Source organism: Cimex lectularius, unplaced genomic scaffold (assembly GCF_000648675.2).
Source record: "Cimex lectularius strain Harlan isolate CLEC.00 unplaced genomic scaffold, Clec_2.1 scaffold8, whole genome shotgun sequence".
Taxonomy (NCBI): domain Eukaryota; kingdom Metazoa; phylum Arthropoda; class Insecta; order Hemiptera; family Cimicidae; genus Cimex; species Cimex lectularius.
In genome coordinates, this window is record NW_019392656.1 from 3,601,896 (window position 1) to 3,621,978 (window position 20,083).

At 33.4% G+C, this 20,083-nt stretch overlaps 3 protein-coding genes across 3 annotated transcripts; 1 reads left to right on the forward strand and 2 right to left on the reverse strand.

Annotated features, from left to right (window-relative positions):
• Positions 1-2,454: 2,454 nt before the first annotated feature.
• On the reverse strand, positions 2,455-3,268 carry LOC112126174. The gene has a single exon (XM_024224737.1). The coding sequence runs from the start codon at positions 3,171-3,173 to the stop codon at positions 2,484-2,486; it is 690 nt and encodes a 229-aa protein (XP_024080505.1). The 5' UTR covers positions 3,174-3,268; the 3' UTR covers positions 2,455-2,483.
• Positions 3,269-6,679: 3,411 nt separating this feature from the next.
• LOC106664423 lies at positions 6,680-14,056 on the forward strand. The gene is made up of 7 exons (XM_024224747.1): positions 6,680-6,829; positions 7,222-7,413; positions 7,472-7,591; positions 7,759-8,016; positions 9,214-13,173; positions 13,366-13,752; positions 13,994-14,056. The coding sequence occupies exons 1-7, from the start codon at positions 6,815-6,817 to the stop codon at positions 14,054-14,056; spliced, it is 4,995 nt and encodes a 1,664-aa protein (XP_024080515.1). The 5' UTR covers positions 6,680-6,814.
• Positions 14,057-16,068: 2,012 nt separating this feature from the next.
• Positions 16,069-19,206, reverse strand: LOC106664484 (protein unc-45 homolog B). The gene has a single exon (XM_014390229.2). The coding sequence runs from the start codon at positions 19,002-19,004 to the stop codon at positions 16,206-16,208; it is 2,799 nt and encodes a 932-aa protein (XP_014245715.1). The 5' UTR covers positions 19,005-19,206; the 3' UTR covers positions 16,069-16,205.
• Between the last annotated feature and the right edge of the window lie 877 nt (positions 19,207-20,083).

The window sequence follows — 20,083 nt, forward strand, 5'->3', positions numbered from 1 at the left end:
ATCATGCCATTTCCAGAGTTAATTTTCTATTAATATCATGAACAATATTCTAATGGCAAAAGAAATCATTTTTGACTGTTGAAATCGTGATTTTTTAATGTGACTATAATTTTGTTACTCAGTGTATATAATTAGTAAAATTTGTTTAGAAAATGGTAAACATTTGATATATTTTCAAGTATCCCCCTGGTTTTCTCAAAATAACATTGAAAAAATATTACAGTTGCTTTTAGCCTAAGCTCACCCCTTCAAACACAGTTGTTTTTTAAATTAAAATAATAATAATAATAATAATAATTAGACTGTTGCTAGTCTGACTCCATTATTATTATTATTATTAGCCATACAAGCCTACGGGGAATTTTTAAATTATGGAACAAAAATTCACAATTCAAATTAAAAAAAGAAACAGAAATAAATTTTATAATTTTATTAAACTTTATGCAATTAAAATATTTTGTATACATTTGGCCTTCTGAATTAAGAATTTTTAAAGAAAAATTAAAGCTTGGATGGCAATAGGATAAATTAGATTACGAGTGAATGTTTGGAGTCAGAGCTTTATAGCACTCAGAAGAGATATAGTTAACCTAAAATAGAAGGTTTGGATAATAATAATAATAATGGAGTCAGACTAGCAACAGTCTAATTATTATTATTATTATTATTTTACTTTGAACTACTTTACTTTGATGCTGATTCATAAAGTGCATTCAATTAATATAGATTAAATTGTTAGGATGCTAACCTACCTTATTTCATTTTATTAATAAATTAATAAGTAATTAGTTTTCTTTTTATGTTGTTAAGTTAAAACTACACAGAAAGAAATGTGAAATGACTCCATTGGATGATCGTGGGTCCATGGTGTTTGTGTCTAACAATGTTTATGTAAAAAATGTAACTTATAATAATAAAGTTCTTATTATTATTAAATATAATCTATAAATTAATGAAAAAATCATATGGAAATATGTAACTAAAATGAACTAATTAATAATTAAAGTTTAAAAACCAGTCTGTGTTTATCCGTGGAAGTGTTAACACCTTCTGTTATCTCCAACATAAACATTGGATTTTTCTAGCTCCCTTTCAGGGAGTACTGTTTTCCTTTTTTAACCATTATTATTATTATTGTTCTTTAATTTAAAGAATGTTTATAGTTTTATTTTATTTCACTATAAGGATCATCTCCCTTACATTGTTATCCTCCTTCCCCCGCAGAATCTGATGGAAGTCACAGATTCAACCTTGTACTGGAGTCACCTGAGATGCCAAACGGTCACATATCTTTTAAAAGAAACTAAATAATGAAAAATTTCATTGTTTCCTTTAATATAACGAATAAATTATTTTTATTGCAGGGGCATCCAACAGCTAGGTCCCCTACGCTATTAACAAATCTAATAAAATTTCTTAAAACCCATCCAGTGAAAAGTATTTAGAAAAATCACCAACACTCCTTAAAACGTCTTCAGCATTACCTATACAAAGACGAGGTCAACCCATTTTTGTCAGTAAAATAAAAATATTCAGAATTTTCTTTATCCCTTAAAATTTGTTTATTTGTGACAAATAAGACCTGGATGGGCACGTATATTTTCGTCTGCTACTTATTACAAATCATAGGGATCATACCAGTGTCACTGAAAAATTTACATGTTGTAATATCAAATTTTGTAGAAATAAATGGACCACAGAAATTTTAAAAAATCAATTTAATCGAGTGGTTTTTTTTTGTTTTAGAATGTTAGAAATGTTAGAAAATATATATTTTTTTCATTTTATTATTATTTAATTTGATTTATTTTTTTAATACATTTCTTTGGATGTTTCAGGAATTTACACCCATCATCAGTATCTTAAATTGTATTAAATTTATAATTTATTAATATCCATATTGTATTTTAAAATATGACTATCTTGCATCGACAGGGTGCATGGCGCCAAGATGGATTTAATTTTTTTAATGGGGCATCTGACTGCTTGGTCATTTCAGCCCCAAGCACATGCGAAATATAACAACATATTCAATACATATTCACAAGAATAAATTCTTTCACATCTATATACATTGCGCTCATTCTGTTTAAGCAAATATTATATAATGTGTGATTTTTTTTTTTTTTTTTTTTTTTTTTTTTTTTTTTTTTTTTTTTTATGCTTCTTAGGCTGGATTTAAATTCCCGAACGTGGACCCGCTTTAGTGGGATGCAAATGTGAAGAAACATTAGTATTTAAAAACTTATCATCGTTGTTATTGTAAGCTTATACGCGAAATAGCGAGGGTTGTTGAGGGGTTTGCAACAGCAGAGGTCATATCAAACCCTAGGGGTTCCGGTGATTTTCCACAGAAAAGCCAGTTTAAAAGTAGTTTTGATTCGAATGGTTGGCTTTTATGCGTTCAACTAAAGATAATTTAAATACAACTAAAAAGTAATAAAAGAAATCCGGTTTAAACAAAACAACTTATAATATGTATATTAGTTGAACAAATTCCATAAAAATGCGATTGCGAGAGATAGCACCGCGGGAAAAACAAAGGCTAATCTCATAGCTCTGAACCAAGTCGGCATTTTGCTCAAAGTAAGGTCAACATAGGCCGAAAAGAGAAAACCGGCAGAAAGTGTGATCGGGCATAGGACTTGAGGAAGCATGACGCTCAACAATCCGAGGGAAAATGGTACAAAGGACCATGAAACGCTTTCCCATGTCATCGCTTCTTTCTTCTCCAGCTCGTGTCCGAATCTGGTCCCGCCGTGGAATGAAAGGAGAATGGCGCTGTAAGTGATTTGCAAAGAAAACAGGCTGGGATGGAAGCCGGTAAGCAAGAAAGCCAATGAGGGGAACGCTATTGGTACCAAGCTCACGGCGTTGTACCAGAAGACCTCCGTTGGTCCTGTTGCCATGTCCTTCATTTTCACATCCCTGAAAATTGATTCCACTTGGAATCGGATGTTGTCGAAACTCACCGTGCTCGCTTTGCTAGCCTGCCTTGATATCGGAAGGAAGTGGTCAGACACCTTTTTCTCCAACAGCCTCTTGCTGCTGTAGTTCAACTTCGAATTATCATTCTGATTGCTGGTGCAGTGCTGGAGCTGGTATAGAACCGTGCTTCGTTGGATAGGGCACTTCCTGACAACTTTTAAGGTCGAAAGAGTTAATGAATACATACTAAAAATTTATTCTCGATTTTTTTGTTTTTTACTTAAATTTTTAGTACTTGACTTCATTAATTTGAGAATAATTTTCTGAAAAAAACAGGTGACCCAAAAATCAACTGACACGGATTTTAATCACAATTTGAACAACCACCAGTAGAAAACGGTCAACTATGAGAATTTTATTTAATTACCTCAGTCAAATAGACCTACAAAGATAAAATAGAAATGTATTTAATTAACTTTATTCGACGATTAATAGACAGTTCTTGCATTAAATAAAAATCCGAATAGCTAAAAACATCTGCCTCATGCTCATGAGAATTGTATACAAAATACTAGTTAAAAATTGCTTCTTTTACTTTCATACCCACTTGACGAAAATGACGAATAATTTCAAAAGACATACTTCACACCCAGAGGATGGTCTTATAGTTAAATTTATTTTATTTACATTGTTTCTGTATTTACATCGCAGCAATGAAGTAATCAAATCTTAATTTGGAATCTGTTTTTCAGTTTACATATTTAGAAATTAACTTTTAGCCTTTAGCAGAACCAAAATACACAATCTTTAACATGCAGTGATTACAATATTTAACATTTTATTATGGACTTCCTGGTCTAATTTTGCCAAACCCCTTTATACGAGACTAATATTTTTCAATGTTCTAACTTGGCTTAAAATTTCATTAAAATCGACTGATAGGGCGGTTAATTTGTGAACGCAATTTTTGGTCATTTTTAAATCTATTTTTTCTTGGCCTCCAGGGGTTCATTGGACCCTCGGACACGTTTTTAATATTTTTCAACCTAATATATAAAAAAAATTTTTTATTGAAATTCATGAGACCACAACCAAAGCTTCATTGTAAGATTTGCTGTCAGAATACCGTGATCTTGGATGGAAATTGAATAAACAAATGCTAAATTGAATTTATATATAGCCAATATAATAATCAGTTGGTGAGCTTCAGAGGTGGTCTTAACAGCAAACAGCAAAAAAATCATTAAAAATCTATTGTTAAATTATTGAAATTAAGAAATTTTTCGTTGGACTGATGTTTTGACTTGACACCATCTTCAGTGAAGACTGGCATGGAGGAAGGTGGCCATGGCATAAAGTTGATAAGCTTCATAATAATAATGTTTATTTAGTAACAAAACAAAATATAGAAAGCAAATGACCATTACACAGCGGTGAAAACCGTCTGCTGAAGTTTGAAGCCACATACACAAACAAAAAAACAATAAAGCATATAAATGGTGGGAAAAAACGAAACTAAAACTATAGAAATACAGACAAAAATATCTTGTGAATAGATTATTGTAAACTTGCGAGAATAGACAAACCAAGTAAAATTGTCAGTGTACCTATCTACTCGCAGACCGACAAACACCACCAAGTTCACATTCCTGCATGTGATGCCTACTTTTTGCAAATATTAAGTAATAAAAAATTATATTGCTTTTTCACTTATGTGAAGACATGGGTTATAAAGCAAGTAATTTTATATCTGTATCTAAAAGTGAATGATCGTATGTGTGTTAATCGTAAAAACGAAAACTACTGAACCAATTTCGATGAAACTTTCACACTTTGTTTTTATTTGTGCCGGACGGGTTAAGAGACTATAAAATGGGTATATAACAAATAATAAGAGTCAGGATTTACAAAATAAGAAAAATAACACTTTTTATTATCTCTCAGGGCAACACCGGGTAATAAAGTTAGTAATTTATATAAAATACCCAGCAGATGGCGAAATGTTGAAACTTGTTGAATTTTTTATGGTATAGCCGTGAAAATATGTATTTTTTGTTTCTGTGTTTTGTATGAGTGAGTGTATTTATTAGAGTGAATGGGGAAGGGCTGATGGTGGAATAGCATCCCCATCGCCCCTTGAGCTGTGTCTTGGGTCGATGGCGGAATATTTATAAAAGTACCCCATCGACTACAATTAGATTAGTTTGTAGTTGTATCCAGGTTGATGGAGGAATATTGAGTACTACTTGAATATAGGTGTGAATGTATTTATTTGTGTGAGTGCTTATTGATAATGTTTATGTATTTCGCAGGCGCACGATCAGGGCTGAAATGACCAAGCAGTCAGATGCCCCATTAAAAAGAAAAAAAAAAATTTTAATCCATCTTGGCGCCATGCACCCTTTCGATGCAAGATAGTCATCTTTTAAAATACAATATGGATATTAATAAATTATAAATTTAATACAATTTAAGATCTGATGATGGGTGTAAAGTCCTGAAACATCCAAATAAATGTAAATAAGTAACGTATTTACCTTTTATTAAAAAATAAATAAAATTAAATAACAATAAAATGAAAAAAAAAAACAATCAAATGTTTTCTAACATTTCTAACATTCTAAAACAAAAAACAAAAAAACCACTCGATTAAATTGATTTTTTTTTTAAATTTCTGTGGTCAGATTATGTCTATAAAATTTAATATTACAACATGTAAATTTTTCAGTGATACTGGTATGATCCCTACAATTTGTAATAACTAGCAGACGATAATGTACGTGCCCATCCAGGTCTTAATTGTCACAAAACAATAAACAAATTTTAAGGGATAAAGAAAATTCTGAATATTTTAATTTTACCGACAAAAATGGGTTGACCACATCTTTGTGTAGGTAATGCTGAAGACATTTTAAGGAGTGTTGGTGATTTTTCTAAAGACTTTTCACTGGAAGGGTTTTAAGAAATTTTTATTAGATTTTTTAATTGTGTAGGGTCAATTTTCAGAATAGCAAATTATATTTGCATATTGAATAAATGAGATCGCAATGAGGGTGTATATTTTGTCAAGGATTTGAGAAATTATTGGATTAACAAGTTGGCTATGGATAATCAAAACCTTGACAGATGGAATTGACAATTTCAAATCATTGGTTTTCAATTCACTCAACGATTCAATTTACATGGGAGATAAGAATTCAGCCTACTCGAGTTGATGGAGATCCCAAGATTAGGTAGCGAAGAAGACCCAACATACAACCCTCAGATACACCTTACAATGTTTTACCTATAGAAGCAAGGTTATATTTGACGTTTTCTTTAAAATAAAAAAAGAGATAATTGTTTGGTAGGATGCCTTTGACTTTCAACTTCAGCCATCATTGCAAATTCTTAACAAATATTTTGCATTTATTTGAAATTGTTTAAACTAACATAACTACTACACTTGTAAGATAGATGCTTTAATATATAATTCATTGTTTAATTTATACAATAAAATGTTTTATTATAAAACCAATAATTTATTTTTTTAAGTAAATAGGTTACATATATAGATGATGTGTATAAAAAATGAAGTTATGTGTTTTTTTTAACCAAAGTTAATCAAGGAATGAAAATTTTGCAAACGGAAAATATAATTTTTAAAATCTTTTTTTTATCAATATTATTATTTGCAGATCTTACTAAAAATAAGTATTAACAATAATTTGATAAATCAAGATGAGTAAAAAATCTTAAAAGAAAAAAATTCAAATAAACATTTGTTTTGGCAGCTGACCTCTTGAACTCTATTCAAAATTTTTTCTCTTTTGACTAATATGGAAAATTCCCAATTGCAAAATTACAACAATTAAATGAAATAAACTTCATAAAGACACGCTAAGTGATGCACAAAAACCAGGTAAACACATTTACATTGAATAATCGAAAAGTCGTTGGTCAAGTTACAATCAGGCTTAAGCCCATGAATCTCGAGCAAATAACAAGTGGGGATTTTCAAATATTTGTGTGTGTAACTTTTGATGTTAGGATGAATTTTGGACATTAGTATGTATTTATACCTTATTTATAAATATTTTAATGTTTCCTGTTTTTATTCTTTTCTATCATTTCTTTTAATCTCTGTAGTGCCATAGGTCATGTCGGTCAGTCTCTTCTTAAATGATCATTAAAAGAACTGTAAAATACATGCTCAACTGTTTTCTTTACTAAACCGTTGCGTCCACCGATACCCCCACAAATAGATCATTGTTTGTAAGATATCACATAACAAAATTGAATTTGAAATTTCAGGTCGCATACATAGGATTGAACAATTTATTTGGAAGAGTCGTCACATCCTTGTTGAAACAATCTCCTAATATAAATAATCTTGTACTTTACGACGACAAAAATGGAGGAGCATCAAAAGTCACGAACGGTGCGCAGCAATTATGTAAAGTTACAACTGTTGTCGGGAGGGAAAAGCTTCCGATGGCGCTTTCGGTATGTGGCTATATTTTTTTTTAATTATTTCAAAATTTACTTTATTTTTTCTTTTTAGAAAGCAGACATTGTGGTTATTGGCGATGAATTGTTTCAAAAGCCCTCTTCTGAAACCCTGACAGTTATTGGACAGAAAGCCGCGGAGTATGCTAAATTAATTGCTGTTTTTTCTCCCGATGTGAGATTGCTACTTTAAATTTTCTTTTAAATAACTCCATCCAGGTTAAATTAACTAATACTGTACAAAAAAAAGCAGGGCTTTGGCAGTTTTATAAATGATTTATTAATAATTTTGTGATAGACTAATATTTTTGGACAGTGGCGTTGATGGACTCTTAATTTCAGGCAATCCTTGTTGTCGCTGCATCACCGTTAAATTTTGTCCTTCCAATAATCGCCAGAGTCCTGGACGCCGCTGGATGTTTTAACCCAAATAGACTTCTTGGAGCCACATCATGTGATACCCTCAGAGCGAGCACTTTACTTTCTTCGAGACTACGTTTAGGTCCACAGAAAACAATTCTCCCAGTCATCGGAGGTGCGACGGCTACAACGAGAATCCCACTTTTTTCTCAAGCCAATTCACCTGTTGAAATTGATAAGGTAGAGTTGCTAGTGGATACTTTTTTTACAGAAAGTCTAGAAGTGAGTTTAAATTTTATTAAAAGAATCAATTTAACAAGAAAGTTTTTTGTTCCTAACTTACAACTTACCATTTCCCTCCATGGTAGAAAAATTTGTCCTACTTTGCCAAACGTAAAATAGCCCAAAGCCTTGTCCATTTTGTGAACGATCAAAGTGTTATTTTGAGAAGCTAGACAGGAAAAAAATGACTGCTCAGTGCTCAGCACATGTGGACTCTTTACTGAGATAATTAAATAAAACATCTGGCTTATAAAACAAAAACTGTATAACTTAATTTTTTTAGACAATAAAGCAATTTGCATTTGATAAATTTCACAAAAGGACTTTTCGCACATATTTAGTTCACAATTTAAAAGTAGGGAATATTTGTGGAAAAATAAATAAAATATGAATAATGGCTTTTAACTATTTTTAAATTTTGAGATTTCCTTATGAGATCGGCGTGGTTTTGAACCTGCAGTTTGGTCATTTCCAACTATTTTGGCCTGCCCATCCTCAAACACCTAAAATTGAAGTCGGCAAAATGCATCTGACAGACATTCAGAGGGAGGAAAAATTGACCAGAAATGACCAAACTAAAAATGTATAAACATATTAAAATCAACTGAACAAAAATAAGAAGGGAAAGGTTTAAATTTGGTTCCATAAAACTTTATCATTAATGTAATTATTGGAATGTGGTAATGTTAAGTATAGGTCATCAAAGAGAATAAAAATATTATAGTCGTCATTAGAAAATATTGTTTTGAAATAGACAAAATTTAATTGGACAATATGTGGAAAATTGTCTGATGTAGAAAGGAATCTCTTTTATAACATTATTTTAAATGTTAGTACTTGTTAGTTTCCAGAGAAAGTAAAAATTTGTCAGTCTCAAATTTTATTAATCTAAACTTGGAAATTTGTGTAATTTATTACGAAAGATGACATAATGTAATAATAATAATAAACCTTGGGGCACAGACCACTGTGACTATCCTACTCCCTCAGTTTTATTTGCTTTTGCCACTAGCAGATCTGGTTCATTATAGAACTATTACTACTGATCTTTTGACTGAGGCTATTTTCAAGCCTGTAAACATGAAAAATTTAATCTTCTACATTAGCAACATGTGCTACTTATAAAATGTATTAATAGTGTTGTTTTTTAAACAGGAAACCAAGCTGGACGTAATAGAGAAAATGAAGTTTTTTGATGGATCAAATTATAGTGAAGCTGATGTTATAGAAAGAGCATACGCTTCAGTCAGATTTACTCATTCAGTCTTGGCAGCTCGCAAAGGGGATAAGCCGATCCCTGAGATCGCTTTTACTCAGAATAATGAAATCCCGGATGTGGAATATTTCTCAATGCCACTTCTCATCGGTAAAGATGGAGTCGAAAAGATCATGAAGCTGCCAAAGCTTTCCGAATTCGAAGATGGCATGCTGAACATGGCTGTCGACTGTTTGAACGCCGACTTGGAAAAATCCAAGGAAATTTTTGAGCAACTTAAACAAAAAACTGAAGTCAGGTCTGGTTACATCCAAGAGCGTGTTAAAACCGAAGGGACTAAGACTGAAGAATTAGATGTGAAAACTAAAAAACATATGGACTCACTTAAAGAGAAGGAAGAATGTTTTAGCAAAAGTGGCCAGTGGTCGAAAGAAGAAGACGTTTCTTATATGGACCTTGAAGGTGCTTTTATGGAGGATGAATTGACAACAAAAAAAGATGGCAATGTTGGAGGAATTTCCAAAAATGCATTTATTGTGAAAGAAGTTAATAACGTCACTACAACACTTGTATACCCTGACCGCAGGAATATAACAAAAATAAGAGCTGATAGTCAGGACGTGGTTGTTTCTAACGACATTGAAAAAACTGATCCTATGCAAAACTTGCCCTCAAGTCCTTCTGAAATGCTAAGTAAAAATATATCCCCTCTGAAGAGCGTAAGTTTAAAAACTGGGGACAAAGGATCAAACATGCACGGTATATTAAATAGTCCAAATAAGTTGAAACTGGGTAGTTCAGAAGTTTTATCTCATGAAAAAGAAAATAAACCACTTTTGCCATCAAATTCAGGTGTGGACCACCTTCCCAGGCCTAGTACTGCTAATGATGATGACAATTTTTCATTTTTTGAAAAATCAATTGACAGATTATTGAAAACTGAAAATAAACCAAAATCTCCAATAAAAGAAAACAAAAAGCCAAAGAATATTTATCGAAACAAGAGAATAATTCCCAACTACTTTAAAAGAAGATCAGAAATGGACAATCATTTTCCCAAGTTCAGAAAGGCGATAGAAATAAAAATTAAGAGCATAGACAAAAAACCATATCCATTCACTTTAGATAACATCTCTGAAGCTAGGCATAAAACAAGAAGTTATGTTTTCACAAGTGACAAAAATCCCAAAGCCTATGGAATTGATGTGCCAGTTGGTTTTTCGAAATTTTTAAAATCAAGTGAACAACCTAAAGATTCTGCTCACGATGAAAAAAAGGAAACAAAGCCTTCAGATTTGTCGGTTAGTAAAACAGAATCTCTTAAAACTGTAAACACTAAAGTGAACACAGAGTCAGAAAAGTTGGACGAAAAAGATCGACTTCTTGATTCATTTGATAAAACACTGAGTCAAGAAAAAAGTGAAAGCAGTACAATAAATACTCCCAAATTAAGCATTACAAATAACGTAGAGAGTTTTTCTAAATCTGAAAATTTAACTAATAAGATAGAAATCACTGAAAACAATCATCAATTATCATCACAACTGCCTACAACTATGAGAAAAAATTCTCCTCTTAAATTTAATACACCAACTGACAAAAGTACAGCAAGTGGTTGTAAGTCAGATAATCTGCCTGAATCAGAAAAATTATCCTCAAAAAAAATAGTAGAGTCCTTGCTTGAAGTCACAAAGCCTGAAAAGCTTTTACAACCTACAACTACCATAAAATCTGATGTTTCCAAAACTACAGCAAATGCAGCTGAGGTAAAAGTGATGGAGAAAGCACACACCAGTTTACATGAGCATACTTCCAAAAATATAAATTTGTCTTTTAATCCCATTGTTCAAGAGGGAAAACATTATCAGGAAGTAAAATCTTTAGAACCAAAATGGAAAACAGACGAACCTATTAAAATAAAAGAAAAACTTTTAGAAATTTTCACTCAAGAATTGGATCAACGTTCCAGCATAAATTTGAATACCAAATTCCAACTTGATACCAATGCAATAGATAAAAAATTTCAAATACACAGCAGTGTGGGTATAAACGAAAAGTCAATCGTTGCACTTGACAAAAATCAAAATATAGAAATTGCTGAAAAATTGAGTCAAGATTTAACAATCAAAAACCAACATATTGCATATAATAAAATTAAGATAATTGCCGATAAATCAGAATGCAGTTTGATTAAAAGTGATGAAATAAAAAATGAAACTAATAAACGCCCCAAAACTCAGCAAAGTGAATTGCAAAATAAAATAATGATAGAGGCAAACCCGACAAAACCTGTAGAAAGGACTACCTTGGATGTAGCAAATGTAGAAATTGTATTAGGTGTACCCCATAAAAGTTTGACAACAGAAGTCTCTCAAGTTTATGACACAATAAAGGTTGAAGGTGAAATAAACATCAACCCTCTAGGTACTTGGTACGAGAATGATAAAAATGCATTTAACGATCAACCTTCATACTTTGAAAAAAGGTTAGCAACTAATACAACTGACATCACCGGGAAAAAATCAAAAACTCAAATGCGCCCTTCAGAAGATAGAATGTTAAAAACGATTCAAATAAAAAACAGAAGAACCTCACCCAACAAAGAAAAATTAACAACCTCTGAAAATAAAAAACATTTGACTGACTTTTCAAATCATGTAGCTAAATTACTAGCTAATGCAGAAAACACTGCCCAGCAAATCACTCCACCTTCTAATTCACAACGATTCCCTCTAACTAAGAAAAGAGAAGAGATAACCACTCTTCCAATACAAGGATACAAACAAGGAAGTACGCATCAGCCAGCACAATTAGAGGCCAAAAAACCACAACCCAACACTGCACTAAGTACAAGCAGTTATGATAAACAAACTGCCAGCAGTTATGATAAACAACGTACAAACAGTTATGATAAACAAAATATTTGCAGATATGATAAACAAAGTGACAGCAGTTGTGATAAACAAAGTTCAAACAATTATGATAAACAAAGTACCAGCAGTTATGATAAACAAAGTACCAGCAGTTGTGATAAACAAAGTGACAGCAGTTATGATAAACAAAGTTCAAACATTTATGATAAACAAAATACTAGCAGTTATGATAAACAAAGTACCAGCAGTTATGATAAACAAAGTACCAGCAGTTGTGATAAACCAAGTGACAGCAGTTATGATAAACAAAGTTCAAACATTTATGATAAACAAAGTACCAGCAGTTATGATGAACAAAATTATGATAAACAAAGTACCAGCAGTTATGATAAACAAAGTGCAAACATTTATGACAAAGAAAGTACAAACAGTTGTGATAAACAAAATGCAAGCATTTTTGATAATCAAAGCATTAGAAATAAAATTGAAGCCCAAAATTTAGATATGCCCATTGGCAAACCTAAAAATACAGTTAAATCTGAAATTAGTCACAGTTCATTAGAAATGGGAATGGATGAAATTGATGAGAGTGTAAATGTGCCACCTGATGAGAACAGTCAAGAAGACACTCAAAAAAATATTCCCAAACGAACTATTTCAGATAGTAGAAAACGAAGAAGGATAAATTATCCCAGTGACAATGAACAAAAGAATTCCTTTGTAAAACGGGAAGAGAAACAGAAATTCCTTCAGTCAAAAAATAAGGAAATTCTCAATAGATTAAAAGCCTGTCACAAAAAGAAAAGGAATGCATGTAAAGTACAAACATCTTCTATTCAAGAAAAAGCTAGTGCGGACTCAGTAAAACCATATGGATTTTCTCTACCAGTGCAAACAAATTTAAAACAGAAATGGGTATCAGAAAAAGTGTCACAGCCCAATAAAACTGCAAACAAAGTATTACAAAGCAATAAGACAGCACTTCAAAAGAAGACAATTGTTTTTATAAATGATGCAGTCTCACCAGTAATTAATCCTCACCATTCCCCTAAACCTTTGGAATCGGAACAAAATAAAACTAATGATGAAAAAACAGATGTTAAAAGAAAATTCCGATTGCCAAAAGCATTTAACAGAATATCTTCAGTGGTGAGCCCAACTGATAGAAATGATACACAACCTACTTCTGGAAACAAGGTTAAAAGTGAATTACAACAGCCAGTAGTGAAAGTGATAAATGATCAGAAACTTGTTCAAAAAGTCCACACTAAAACTAAGCTTGATCCACAAACAAAGGTTTCAACTCAAACCACTCATGGGAAAACTGAGAGTGTATTATCCGCCAAGAACAATGAAGACGAAACTATTCAAATAAACATGGAAAAGGATGCAAACAAAGACAAAGCACAGAATCTGGAGATTTGTCCAGTTGGAACTGGCACACCGTTTCCTGACTGGACCAAAATCAATGAAGATTTGATTCCATACAGCTCTGAATTCCCTAGCATAGTAAATTTGTTAAAGAAAAATTTTGAAGAAATGAATTCAGCCAAAGATCTGGAGTTATACATAAAAGAGAAAGCAGAAAATCCAGATATACCAAAAGTAAAATCACAACATGCTAACAATTCAAATAAACTATTATTAAATAGTGGGTTAGAAAATAAAAAAAATGTCAAGAAATCATTAAGTGATGTTGAATTAGTAAAACAAACAGGAACCACTGACATAAAGATTGAAGCTCTTAAAGTCACGCAAAAAATGGCTAACAATGATTCACAAAGACAGAATACACAATTATCCACTCCAAAAGATAAAGTTTGTATTCAAAAAACCAAAATTTCAGCTGCACCAAGCAGCACACTGCTTGCTTTGGATAATAAAAGTTTTGGCCCCAAAGCTTCCTTAAATAAAATGTGGGAGATGAAAAAAAATACAGTACAAAGCAAAAAAGTCAAATCAACTGTTGTACTACGTGATGACACACCTAACACGGGCCACTCTAATGATATTCAAAATAAACCAATTTTAATTAATCCAGTTCCGACCAAGGGTTTAAAAAATGTAGGAAATGTTTCTTCAAAACAAAATGCTATTCCAACTCCAAAACCTTGGGAAAAAACTAGATTAAACGCTTCCAATACTATAGCGCCTAAGAAAGAACAAAACGATAACAAACCAAAACAAACATTTTTAATACAAGATGCTAAAACTACAGTAGAAAGTAAAATAAAGATCACTCCGAATAAAGTGACTAAACGGGAGTCATTAAATGAAATGACTCCACGACACAAAGTTTTGGTTAATCGAGGCAAGGCAAAGGAAAAATCTATTTCAAAACCTGGAAAAACAGAAAGGGAGAAAAAAAGCCTGGGTTTAAGAATGTCAAATGTTTTAGTACTGACTGCTGATGATGATAAAATAGCAAACTCTCGTGAAAATAATTTATTGCAGATTTTGCCAAAAATTGAGAAAGAGAAAATTCAAATGGCAGAATCATCGCCTAAAATGAAAAAGAATTTTGTCGAATTGGCCCAATCATCCTTATTAGAATCACTGAAAAACTCGGCTGTCTTACTAAATGTTAAAGAAGCGTCACAAGAAGTTTTTTCGAAGCGAAAACAAATGATTGAAAATGATGTGTACAAAATATATAGTTCTGGGAATCAATTTTTTAAAGGCAAACCAAATGAAGTAGGGTTGCAACCACAGATTCCTAAAGCAGGGACCGAAAGAAAAACAGACGCACAACAAAAGACCATGTCAAATGAAGTGAACATGTTTAATAAAACAGCATCTAAATCATCAGAGATTAATGTCAGACATAAATCATTAGAACATCATACTAATGAAGACAAAAAGATTTTACCAAGAGTAACAGAAAAAAAAAGCCAAATAGAAAAAAGAACTACACCTAGACAAATAAGACGTTCGAGAAGCCAAATTGTTTTTCAGTCAAACACACCAAGACAAACCCATGAAAAAGAATCACAGGATATTAACAGACGCCGTCCATTTACAATAAATCAGAAAAAAAATTCACTTTATTCTGAAATGAGCATGGCAAATAGAAATGATGTGGAAGTACAGATAAGGAAGAACTGCATTCCAAAGCAGGAAGAAAGACACGCAAATAAACCTAACGCACCTTCACAAGCGCAAACGGCACAAAAGAAAAGGAACGGATCAAAAAGAAGACGCAGTTCATCACAGAGTTACAGACGGAATCAAATTAATGCAGCTCAAAATAAAACGAGACCTAAAACTTCTGAGATAATACCCTCGCAAAACAAATCACCGATTGCCAGCAACAATATATCGCTCGATGGCTCTTGTCCTTTAACAAGCCCAGCGAAAACCTGGGGAAGATTGTTTAATGTTTTTAAGCAGATTATTTCCAGGGATCTTGAGGAAGAGCAAGTCGAAAGAATGAAGTCTTTGAACAAAGTACAACCAACAAAAAACTGTTAGCAAAAAATAAACGGTTAAAGTTTAAGGAAAGTAGTTTGCCTTAATTTGGAAAACTGTCCTCACTCCTTCGCAAGATTTATTTAAAAATAATACCCATATCAAACGAAGCGCTCCAACGCTTGTCATTATCAGTGGCGTCAAACATCCAGTTAATTCAATAAAGTGTCTGTTTTATCTTAATCACTATTAGTAGTACTGCAACTACAATCTTCAATAATTACCCTTACTTCTATTCTTTCTAGTTTATAATTTTAATAAAATCTGTTTTGTAAAATTGTTCTCTTTGAAAATTAAAAATTGTATGTATGTGTACTTAAAAGTTTACTTAAGGTTTTTGTCTATATTGGAAATTATTGTATTAATTTATGATCAATCTACTTCATTTGGATCCCAAATGTCTTCTTTTCTGGAATAAATGCTTATTGGAATAAATAAAAAGCTAATACGTACTTTACTGTTAATAAATAGTTTATTTAAAAATACATGTGTACAAAATCTTCAAGATTTAACAATTTAAAAGTTATAATTACAAGATTATATAACATTGTTATAAATATAAAATCAGGTAGCCATGGAAGCACACAAATTTACTCATTTTCTGCTTCTTCTACAGGCTTGATTATATTCCACTTTTTGGCTGCATTAAGACCTTCTTGTGAGACTTGTTTTAAAATGGCTCTTGAGTCGTCATCGAGGACCGTGAAAGCCATAAGAATCTCCATAATATCTGTTTCTATGACTTTCTCTGCCAATTCTCTATCACACGAAATCATGTTATTTACAATGACAACAGCCCTGTGTTGAATTTCAACATTCTCATGTGCTAGAATCATATGTAAGGTTTCTAGCCAACTTTGTACTTGTATTATTTTTTTACAGCATATTTCACTTGCAGAGGTCAAAATTGCCATTGCGCCTGCAGCAGCTTTCATAGTCTCTTCATCCTCTTCACCGCAAAGCAAGAACATGAACTTTGTTCTGTCGTTTTCACCCTCATATAGTTTTATAACTTTTTCAGAAGTCATCATATTCGTCATGACTTGTGTAGCAGCTCTCCTGATCATTTCATGTTCTTCGTACATCATTGCTTCTATTTTAGAAATGCCACCCTCTTTTATAATGTGGTTTCTAACTGCTTCGTTCATGCTGGCAAGATTGCACAGGGCTAGTAAAGCTTCAAAATTTTCAAGGGCATTGCAGTCAGGCTGCAACAGGGATAGTAAAGGTTTAATAACTTCCATGTTCCGCTGACCTGAAAAAGCGACAGAAGGGTCTAAAGTTATACCGACCCTAGCTAAAGCTTGGGCGGCTTGTTTCATTCCTTTGTCAGTTCCGTCGTGTGTCAATTGCAATAAAGCTTTTACTCCTCCTTGTTGGACTATAATACCTCTGAGTTCTTGCTGTGAAGCCAAAGTACAGAAAACCCTGGCAATCATTTCTCTACAGTTTTGACTCTCAGCCTTCACAAGAGCAACTAGCGCTGAAACAATGCCCTCATGTACAAGACATGTGCAGCGTTGTGCTACAAAGTCAGGATCATCGAGTTCATGATCCTCCGGTATGTGATGTTTTGCAAACTTAGCCATTTCAATTAACTCAGGCAAAATCTCTTGCTTGTCATATGCATTGACGAGATTTACAAATGTTGTGACAACACCGAACACAGCCGCTTGGTTTCCGGATCTAGCCAATTCAAACAATGCTTTCAATGCTGCTTTGTCATTCACCAGTTTTTCTTTCACATCAGCATCAAGAGTTAGATATGAAAGGCCATCAGCAGCCCATCTTCTCAAATCTTTATCTTTAGAAGGGTTTATCAAAAACTTCTTGCACGCATCAGCAAGTCTTGAAGTTGCACCGTCTGCGAAGGGCCTGATGGAAGCATCTGTTCCTCCTGAACTGCCAAGCTTACACAAACCGACCAACGCCCTCACTCTGATGCCGTCGTCCTTCGAGTGATACAATTGTTTCAAAATGTTAACCCCTTGGGATATTATTGATTTTACTTTGTCTTTTTTAGTCGCAGCTGCAATAATACATTCACAGGCGACTTTCTGTTGCAAGACATCATCAGTTCCAGCCATTACCAAAATCATTTGCAACATACCGTCTTTTGAAATGATCGTGTTGCCTACATCTAAAGCTCCAAGAAGTAACGTCGTCAGTGCTGCTACTACCCGTACTTTTGATTCGATCTCTGGTGTGATCAGTTTCGACTTAACGAAATCTTCTATATTTTCTAAAAATCTGGCTCTTGCTTCATCATAATACATATTTTCATATATCCTCGCTAGACATACCGAAGTCAAATATCTCGTCGATTCTGTAATTTCCATCGCTGATTCATACTTGAATTCCTGCAGTTCACTGGCGACTTCCATCAATCTCTGCAACCCTTTAATCTTGACAAGCTCTTCTGCCCAATTAATTGCTTTATAATGCACATTCCTCGAAATCAACTGGATGATTGCATCTCTAGCAATACCGGTAATTGATCTGCTAGTGCAACCATATAAAAGACAAGTCAACAAGGTATCAATCTCTGTTTTATATTCTTGAAGTAATTCAGGATCGGGTTTTTTGTCCTTGGTCATGCCAATACCTGTAAGACTGCATATGATAGCTTGTACGCAATATTGCGCTGCATTCACATGCTCTTCGTTTCTATTATTGATCATATCGAGAAACCAGGGTATACCCAAAACCGAGATGACTCGTTTTGTATTCGGTGCATCCTGCTTGCAGATTTGGCCAACAGTCCGGATACAACCCAAGATGATCTCCTCTAATTTTTCAACCTTAAGTAGTTGGCAGATTTTTTCCACCACACCTGCTGAAAGCAAAGCTTTACACCCACTCGCTTCCTTACTGAGGACAACTAAATTTGAGACAGCTTTGATTCGCTTATCTTTATCTGCGGCAATGTCAAATACATATCGAAACATCTGTTGCACCTTGTTCTCCAGTTGAATATTCTGCGTATTCCGTTCTTCTACGATGCTGTGCAACCTGGTTAGAAATGGTTGGATCGATTTGTTGGTCGGGTCGACCTTATGCACCATCCTCGCATCCCTGTACGCCTCCTCGAACCTCTCCAAGCTTTCCAACGCCTGGCACCTCCTGAAAAGTGCTTTCGGGTCGTCAGGGACGATATCCAGGGAACTGGTGCAGCTCTCGACAGCGTTGTTGAACTGGCCGAGTTTCAAATAAACAGCTGCACGGTTCTTCAAGATGACGGCTTTCTCTGTGGAAAAATCCGGCACGTGTTTTAAGGCCGAATTGTAGTGCTTCAACGCTTCCTCCCATTTATTATCCTTGAAGGCTTTGTTACCTTCTTCCTTAAGAGTCATATACTCCACTCCTTCAGTAATAACGCCAGTTTCCATTTCTGTATTGTCTTATTACTTCAGTATATAATACGAGAATAAACTTGCCTCTTGTCCACGCCGCATTAAAAAACTTAAAAGAACAATCTAGAACCTCCGAGAGGCATTCAATTTAAAAATAAACATCATCTATATTTAGTACAGGTCCAGCTCATTTTGAAACTAGTGCTCATGACAAACAAAACATCAGGGTGGAGTTGATCTAACAGGATTATCCTCGATTTATCGAATCTGCTAATCTATCGATCTATTAGTTTATGCATGCCTCATCACTTGGTCCGCCTATTTTCGCTGTTTCAGTGAGATCTTCAGTATTATATTTTTTTATCTTAGTATAGTACTAAAGTACTATGTTTTGTAATGTTTAATTATGTTTCAATAATTATTCAGTTCTTAGCATTCGATAAGATGAAGAATATTTTATAATGCTCACAAATTAATAGTTTTAATTATTTTAAATATTTGTACATAGGTTTTCCTAAGTATTCAACTATATTATCTTGTTACTGTTCGATCATAGTACTGTAAAAACTAGTATCTGACTGAACAGTTATAAGTACACAAATCAAAAAGGAAGAAAACCACTAATTTTACAATATTTATTACAAGAAGCTAAACAAATACGTGGAACATGCTTCAGTTAAACTGCATGACTTTATAGTTACACTGAACTAGGTATAGGGATAAAAGAGGTGGCTTCAAGGCCTATTGCACCTCGATCTGAATAGATCTATTGTGCTCCCATGATATAACTCACTGGCCAGATTCAGGTAACTAACCAGCCTCCACAGCTTTGCCAGCGGCTGCTTGATGTATGATCTTGCTTGTTGTTTTTCTTGTCCTGGTTGCCACAACCTGTACCTACATCTTCCTGGCTGTATCTGCCCAGTGTTTCTTCTGTACTCCTATCCAGTGCATGTGCTTTCTTAAATGGCAGTGCCCTAGAGTCCAACCAGAATCCTGGTTCGGTTGCGGTTGCTTTCCAGTAATTCTTTTGTAAGTTTTGCGGATGGTCCTTCTATGAATCTCTTTGCGTGCCTCATACCTGTGATATTTTCCACCAGGTTTTGGACTCATTA